This window comes from Hypomesus transpacificus, chromosome 5 (assembly GCF_021917145.1).
Source record: "Hypomesus transpacificus isolate Combined female chromosome 5, fHypTra1, whole genome shotgun sequence".
Lineage (NCBI taxonomy): Eukaryota > Metazoa > Chordata > Actinopteri > Osmeriformes > Osmeridae > Hypomesus > Hypomesus transpacificus.
This window is the reverse complement of record NC_061064.1, coordinates 1,242,710-1,251,352: the sequence shown is the minus strand read 5'-3', so window position 1 is coordinate 1,251,352 and position 8,643 is coordinate 1,242,710. Positions and strand designations below refer to the sequence as shown.

General features: G+C 54.0%; 1 protein-coding gene across 1 annotated transcript; it reads right to left on the bottom strand.

Annotated features, from left to right (window-relative positions):
* Positions 1 to 1,385: 1,385 nt before the first annotated feature.
* LOC124468118 (CUE domain-containing protein 1-like) lies at positions 1,386 to 5,668 on the bottom strand. The gene is made up of 9 exons (XM_047020713.1): positions 5,208 to 5,668; positions 4,357 to 4,487; positions 3,916 to 4,042; positions 3,487 to 3,697; positions 3,263 to 3,355; positions 2,904 to 3,051; positions 2,487 to 2,545; positions 2,342 to 2,411; positions 1,386 to 1,466 (listed from the first exon to the last, which is right to left on the bottom strand). Exons 1-9 carry the CDS (start codon positions 5,514 to 5,516, stop codon positions 1,397 to 1,399), a joined length of 1,218 nt encoding a protein of 405 aa, XP_046876669.1. The 5' UTR covers positions 5,517 to 5,668; the 3' UTR covers positions 1,386 to 1,396.
* Between the last annotated feature and the right edge of the window lie 2,975 nt (positions 5,669 to 8,643).

The following is an 8,643-nucleotide window of genomic DNA, read 5'->3' as shown; positions in this document are numbered from 1 at the left end:
TGCACAGAAAGAAAGAGGAAGACAATGAAACACAATCTTTTTAACCATACAGCTTGTAAACACAAAGCTACAGCAACACAAGATGGACTGAAAACATGGAGGAAGCATGCATACGAGCTGCTGGGAAATATTTGTATACAGCTCCACCTATTGGACAAGGCTGGTCAGTGGTTTGAACTCGCAGGACCTCCATGAGGGGAAAGCCTCGGGTCACAAATCTCATCAAACAAAACAGAGTTTGTGGTTCTCACAAGAGGCAGATATACAGTCATAGTTCCATTTAAAACAATGTTGATTTATTTGAGTAGAAAAAATTCGGGATGATTTGAGTAAGCACAAATCAAATTTTTGATCTATTCAGCCTTGATTTGGTTGCAACATGTCACAGGTATTTCAGGGAAAGGAAGGAGCCTGGAAATGACAGAAGGGGAATTCTTCTGTTTTGACATCAAGCTGCAACTCTGGTTTGGGCCATTTTTATTTCTGTTAGACTTCAGTCACATGATCCTGCCATCCTGCGTGATTGGCCAGGGTTCGCTAGCAGCAGATCTGCCTGTCAGTCAGTCAATGGTCACAGCGCTTCCTCTGTGAGGCCAGATGATGCTGAACCATTTATAGATGCTCACCCTTCACCAGGAGGAACAGGAAGTTGACCCTGCTTTATTCTGGGAGAAATGATGTTTTAGTTTGGCTGTGGCTCAGGGGGCAGGGCAGCAACTAAGAGGGTTGATCCATGACTTGAAGTGTCCTTTAACAACACACACAGTGCCGCTCTGCTGGTGAGCAGGCCAGTGCCTTGCATGGCTGTGTGTGTGACTGGTGTGTGTGTGTGACTGGTGTGTGTGTTTAAGGTGCTTGGAGAACCGTTAACGTAGAAACAGGCTGTAAAAGTGCAGTCCATTTACCACTAGAAAATAAGTAGAAACACAGAATGAATGTCAAAGCCCAAGGACATCAAACATGTACGGGTTTTTAAACTGTATCACGTCATAAATCACTACACCACAGGGTACAATATTATTTTATTAGTCAAATGGAATTCTAGGCTGTTAAAGAAAAGATTTACATAGGAGATTATTCTCAAAATATTATAATCAATAATCACTTTTCTTTGTTTTGATCTGAGTTATAAGATATTTTCAAGTCTACAGCAATAGAGCAACAAACCAATCTCCTACAAATACAAATACATTTTGGAATTAATAAAAAGTTTTTTCCTAGTTTAAGCTAGATAATTTTGTTTGAACTTCAGCATCATTTGCAGAACATTTGGTTTATAAATACTGACAAATAGCAAGAGTAAAATGGTTCATGTATGAGTTTCACAAATGAGCTGATGTTTGTTCCTATTTCTAGGTGCTGCTGAACCCTTGTGAGACGAACGTCCAGAGTTCTCCTAGACAGCTCCGCTGTGCCGTGAGAAGGCTTCCTCAGGTCCAGACTTGGTGTCTGCATACAGGGTTTTACTGTGGTGAAGGAGAACAAGAAGGAGAACAGTTACCTTTCTCCATTTCCACACGGAATGAAAAAGTAAGAGGCAGAAATCCTGTTTGATCCATTAAACCAGCATACCTCCCTGTTACCTGTTCCCATGTATTACATGGTAATACAGTAGTTTTACACTTCTATACACCTAATACCTAACCTTGCCTCACATCACACTCTGCTGTCTGTTGTTCAGCCGAACACAGATAACATGGTCCTATAGGAAGCTGAGGATCCCCTCTCAGTCTTACCACCTGGAAGACAACAGGTCTCTGACCTCCCTCCCCTCTCTCCCTCCCCCCCCCTCCCCTCGCTCGCTACCCTCTCTCTCACTCGCCTCTCTCTCAATTCAATTGAGCTTTATTAGCATGACAGTCATTACGACCGCATTGCCAAAGCAAGAGGCACAACAACAGACAACCATACATTAACAACACCATTCAAAGACAACATAAGGAACGACAGTCAGTATTGTCCGGAACATGTGGTAACAACAAAGTGTCAAGAACACAAAACAACAAATTAAAACTAAAACAACTAGTAACAAGTAAATAGCTACATTGAGATGGACAACACATATTACAAATATCACTTCAAGGCTGGTCACATTACAGTCAGGTTTCCCCTGATTTCATGGCACTCTTTAAGAAATCGTCCAGATAGGGGGGCTGTGTTTCCCTCCCCTAAGAGCACTTTCATCTTTTCATCATCCGACAGTGTGGTGAACGATGGTACAAGGGATTCAAATTTATCTTACACGGGACGACCAGAATCAAGACCAGGACCAGGGCGTAGGAGGGAAGGCCAGGTCAGACACTACTAGAAGTCTAGTCTATCTATCCGTTCCTGCACTCACCATGACAACACTTCCTGCTGGGGCACCTCCTCTTCCTGTGTGGCCGGCCTCCGGATCTTGCTGTCGTCTCCTAGACAACAACACGCAGCGTCAAGTCCCAATGGACCGCAGTGGTCATCACCCACACAACCACATGGATACTTACTGTTCAGCGGCCCCTCCTCATCAGCCAGGAGGTTGGCAGTAGAGGTGGTGGTGCCCAGCCTAGACAGGGTGTTAAAGATCTGACTGTGTCAGTCTCTCCTGGTCCTCAGACCCCTGCCCTGCATGTTCCAGATGTTTCCCTGCTCCAGCACACCTAGTTCAGATGGATAGGTCGTCACCAGGCTTCTGCTGAGCTTGATAAGAACCTGTTCATCTGAACCAGGTGTGTTGGAGCAGGGAAACATCTAGAACATGCAGGGCAGAGGGTCTGCGGACCAGGTTGAGAAAGGCTGCAGATTTCTGTGCAGTCAAAGCCCTGATGAACCGCATGAATTGTACCATGTGTTAAATAACATACTATTAATGTATTAACTTAGCGGACGTTGTCAACCAGTTTCATAAAAAGGCAGATTTGAACCTGCAATCTCTAGATCCACAGTCAAGTGCCACCGAGCTGCACCCAGCAGGATACGGACGCTGCGTCATCAGATCTCTCCTCTTGACCTTCCTCCTGCGGGTCTTCTCTGAGAAGGCTCTGACCAGCTCCAGGAGCTTCCTCCTGGTGGCTGTGGAGCATCAGGAGGTCAGACACTGCTACAGTGCTACGGTGCTACGCTGCTACCCTTCTACGATGTTACCCTTCTACAGTGCTACGCTGTTACGCTGCTTCGCTGTTACCCTGCTACGGTGTTACGCTGCTACTCTGCTACCCTGCTACGCTGCTACGGTGCTACCCTGCTATTAGAGTGAAGAACATCGAAAGAGAGAGGGTCTCACATTTGCCCATGTGCTTGAGCTTGTCACTGAACAGCACAGCCTCATCTGAGGCTGGGGTGCAGGCTTCCCCCGAGCCAGACACACGATCATCTCCTGGAGCAACAAAAGGGTTAACACACACACACACACACAACCCAGAAAAGTCACGTTGTGTGTCTAAAGTCAGACCCAGCCCGGGGAAATCTCAGTTGTGTGTGTGTGTGAGTATGTGTGAGAGAGAGTACCTCTCTCCAGAGCAATGAGGAAGTCTCGGTTGTGCTGCAGCTCTCTCATGAACTCGTGGTTCTGCAGCAGGAGGGCCACATGCTCATCCTCCAGGTACCACCTCAGCTTCCTCTCCTGCTCCGTCTCCATGGAGACCCCCGGCTCGGCCGCCTGCGTCACCGACGACAGCGAAGAGGAGGAGGAAGGCTGGGTCAGACTGCTATGGGAGCACTGAAGTGGGGGAGGGAGGAAGGAGAGGGGGAGAGGGTAGGTCAGACACTAACTCAATGCCCTTCAGTACAACATCAGAATGAATAAACATCATTAAGACAGCAGTAATTCCTTTAATGATAAAACATAAATCTAGTCTGTGGGTCCGTGTCAGAAGTTAGGGATGAGGACTGCTGAGTCATGAGAGACCTCCAGGAGCCGGCCCACAATGCACCTACCGACAGGCTGTCCTGCTGCTGTGGCAGGATACGCAGGAAGTTGTCAGGGAGGTTGCCTAGCAACGGTGGGTTCCAGTTCCTGTAGTTGCTAACCGGCCGTTGACTGGACGGGGCCTGGGCGTCAAACCTGGGGCAGGGAGAGACAGAGTCCGTCCACTCAGCCTGGGAGGAGAGCTGGCTGCAGTAGCACACCTCAGCCAGCAGGGGGAGCACTAACAGCCTCAGGAGCAGTCAGCCTCACAGCATTCACATCTCACCCCCCCCCCCCCCCCCCCGGCCCCCCTCAGACAACCTCAAGCCCCTTGCATCTAACCTGGGACTCCTACAGCACCATGCACTCAGCTCATATCTTGACAAATTCATTTAGATATAAATACAGTGTGTATGTTTCTATAGGATTTAGTCATGCTCCTCTGGAAGTGAAGCCCCTCCCCCTCTTGCCTGGGTGGTGGGGCTGGAAGGATGTGCTCAGGGTACTTCCTGTCGTAGATGTGCATGTCGTAGGAGGGGGGGGAGTAAACCGGGGGGGGCTCCTCGTCTGAGCTGTCCGGCTCCAGGGTCCGCTCCAGCACCTGCAGAGGTTAAAGGTCATCAGAGATCCTGACCACACATCACAGGGGTTAAAGGTCACAGAGATGCCAACCTCACAATGCAGAGCACATCTGGCAGGTTAACTGGGGGTACTTCACACAGCATAGGACATGAGCTGTATCAGGGAGCCTGAACCAACCCAGCCACCACAGACTGCATGCAGGACTGGGGTTTCAGTATCTGAAGTGTTGATTCCACCTCAAGCAGTTAGCTTCTCCTCCTGTAGAAACGGGTGGACAGGATTGATGAGACTTGCCAACTAAAGACTTTGCAGGTGAGCCAGAGTGCAATCCATCATCAGGCATTAGGTTTGTCCATATCTTATATGAATGGTTCTGTTCCCCCTCTCGGTGTAGAGTGAAGGAGGGACTCATGCCAGGCAGAGAGTAATACAACTGCAGATATGTCTGCAACTGAAAGAGCTGCAGTAATCTAATCACACTTAACGCTGGTAGCTTGGCTCTAGATCTACTCTCCCTTCAGTGATGTCTCTGATGTCCCTGTGCTCAGTGATGTCACTGCTCAGTGATGTCACTGCTCAATGATGTCACTGCTCAGTGATGTCACTGCTCAGTGACCACAGAGGAGGAAGAGGAGAGGTTCTAGACCAGTCCAGACTGATAACATCAGCAGCCTGGAACACAGCGCTCAGTACAACACACCAGAGGGACCTTCACCCCCCGGGGGGCAGGGAGACTGACCTCAGGAGGGATGCTGTCATCTGAGAGGGAGCTGTCGTCTGAGTGGTGTCCGTCCAGGCTCATCTGCAGCAGCTGCTCCATGGTGGGGTCCACCGCCCCGTGGTTGGCCCGCAGCACGCTCTCGATCACCTGGGGCTCCATGCTGGGGAACATGGAGTGGAAGTCCTCCATGGCCTGTCTGAACTCCAGGCGCCTCACCCGGCGCCCTGGGCGGAGCTCACCGGGAGACGCCCTGTCTCCACCGTGGTCCACGTCGCCGTGGTGACCGCCTCCGCCAGCGCTGCCGCGACGGAACAGGCTGGTCATCATCCAGAGAGCCTCTAGCCTCCTCACCGCGCCCCTCCTCCGGCTCGGCAGCACCACCCGAGAAATCTTGCCTGGCGGGTCTGGAAACGCCTGGCCTGGCTCACGCCTACTGCTCCCCGCACCTCAGATCCCCCTGGTCCCTGTGGGTCCCCCTGTGGGTCCCTGTGGGCCCCTGGTCCCTGTGGGTCCCTGTGGGTCCCTGTGGGCCCCTGGTCCCTGTGGGTCCCTGTGGGTCCCTGGTCCCTGTGGGTCCCTGGTCCCTGTGGGTCCCTGGTCCCTGTGGGCCCCTGGTCCCTGTGGGTCCCTGGTCCCTGTGGGCCCCTGGTCCCTGTGGGTCCCTGTGGGTCCCTGGTCCCTGTGGGTCCCTGTGGGTCCCTGTGGGCCCCTGGTCCCTGTGGGTCCCTGGTCCCTGTGGGTCCCTGGTCCCTGTGGGCCTCTGGTCCCTGTGGGCCCCTGGTCCCTGTGGGCCCCTGGTCCCTGTGGGTCCCTGTGGGTCCCTGGTGTGTTATCCCCGCCTCATGGCAGCCTGCTCACAGACAGCTGGACACCCCACATCATCAGAGTCTCCTCCTCCTCCTCTCCTGACCTCTGCTGCGTGTCCCTGCTGCATCCAACGCTGAGACCGAGGCAGAGATGGAGGCAGGGGGACTGAGGCAGAGGCAGGCAGGAGGACAGAGCTGCTGCTCCAGGTGGAGCAGACCCCGGCAGTCTAGCAGCACACCTCGCCCACGCTGTCAGCTCCTACACCAGGGCGGGAGGGAGGGAGATCATGGCTGATTAGCATCACAATGACTAAGGAGACAAACTGAGTCATTCCTTGCAGAAAGGAAGATTTTGTGCCTTTGTAGACAGGCCTTGTTTTACAGACAGAGAAGAAAAAAAAACGATTTACACAATTAGTCACAAAAAAACACAGCATTTTTCATCAAACACACCCACCCACACACACACACTGGTGTGCTACCCTTCCCACCCACCCACACACACACACCCACACACACACACACACTGGTGTGCTATCCTTCCCACCCACCCACACCCACCCACCCACCCACCCACCCACCCACACACACACACACACACACACACACACACACACACACACACACACACACACACACACACACACACACACACACACTGGTGTGCTATCCTTGCCAAGCAGGGCAGCTGTCTAATCATATTACGTCTGGTCTGGACGGCCAGACTATTGCAACACCCCGTCACCCTGGGCGTCCACGTTCCCTTGGCAACGCTGTGACGTCCCTTCTGCCCTGGGTGTCAGACGAGGAGAGGAGGGTCTGGGGGCAGGAGAGGAGGGGCTAGGGGCAGGAGAGGAGGGGCTGGGGGCAGGAGAGGAGGGGCTGGGGGCAGGAGAGGAGGGTCTGGGGGCAGGAGAGGAGGGGCTAGGGGCAGGAGAGGAGGGGCTGGGGGCAGGAGAGGAGGGGCTGGGGGCAGGAGAGGAGGGGCTGGGGGCAGGAGAGGAGGGGCTGGGGGTAAGAGAGGAGGGGCTTGGGGCAGGAGAGGAGAGGTGGTGTGGCTGACTGTGAATCACAGAGCTACACCAAGGACAGCCAGACAGTCAGCCAGACAGTCAGTCAGTCAGCCAGCCAGCTAGCCAGCCAGGGATCTGTCTCTCACGCGGGCTGGAAGAGACATCAAAGCTCCTGTAAGAGATGTGGGCCAGACCCATCTTCACACACGCACATCTGATGCATAACCAGATCACAACAACAAACTCACAGTACAAGATCTAGCTAGCCTATTCCACAATGCTGTTTCACGATCGGCAGACCTTTCTCTTTCTCAGAGTAGACCCAAACTCCTTCAGGAGGAGGAGCCAGACTCCTGCAAGAGGAGGAGCCAGACTCCATCAGGAGGAGGAGCCAGACTCCTGCAGGAGGAGGAGCCAGACTCCTGCAGGAGGAGGAGCCAGACTCCATCAGGAGGAGGAGCCAGACTCCTGCAAGAGGAGGAGCCAGACTCCTGCAAGAGGAGGAGCCAGACTCCATCAGGAGGAGGAGCCAGACTCCTGCAGGAGGAGGAGCCAGACTCCTGCAGGAGGAGGTGAACCCACATCACCAGATCCATCGTCATGCAGCTGCTGAGTTCATGATCTTCTCTGCCAGCTACCCTCCCATTCTCACTAGTCTAACATACTAACCCTAACCCTCCCATTCTCACTAGTCTAACATACTAACCCTAACCCTCCCATTCTCACTAGTCTAACATACTAACCCTAACCCTCCCATTCTCACTAGTCTAACATACTAACCCTAACCCTCCCATTCTCACTAGTCTAACATACTAAGCCTAACCCTTAATCTGTTCCTACCACCACCGTCTATATTTAGCTCCCCAATCCGGCTCTTCTTCCTGGTGTCTCTCAGCAGTACCCAGCTAACAGCCACCTGGTAGGAGGGCTCTCAGGCCCTGGTAGGAGGGCTCTCAGGCCCTGGTAGGAGGGCTCTCAGGCCCTGGTAGGAGGGCTCTCAGGCCCTGGTAGGAGGGCTCTCAGGCCCTGGTAGGAGGGCTCTCAGGCCCTGGTAGGAGGGCTCTCAGGCCCTGGTAGGAGGGCTCTCAGGCCCTGGTAGGAGGGCTCTCAGGCCCTGGTAGGAGGGCTCTCAGGCCCTGGTAGGAGGGCTCTCAGGCCCTGGTAGGAGGGCTCTCAGGCCCTGGTAGGAGGGCTCTCAGGCCCTGGTAGGAGGGCTCTCAGGCCCTGGTAGGAGGGCTCTCAGGCCCTGGTAGGAGGGCTCTCAGGCCCTGGTAGGAGGGCTCTCAGGCCCTGGTAGGAGGGCTCTCAGGCCCTGGTAGGAGGGCTCTCAGGCCCTGGTAGGAGGGCTCTCAGGCCCTGGTAGGAGGGCTCTCAGGCCCTGGTAGGAGGGCTCTCAGGCCCTGGTAGGAGGGCTCTCAGGCCCTGGTAGGAGGGCTCTCAGGCCCTGGTAGGAGGGCTCTCAGGCCCTGGTAGGAGGGCTCTCAGGCCCTGGTAGGAGGGCTCTCAGGCCCTGGTAGGAGGGCTCTCAGGCCCTGGTAGGAGGGCTCTCAGGCCCTGGTAGGAGGGCTCTCAGGCCCTGGTAGGAGGGCTCTCAGGCCCTGGTAGGAGGGCTCTCAGGCCCTGGTAGGAGGGCTC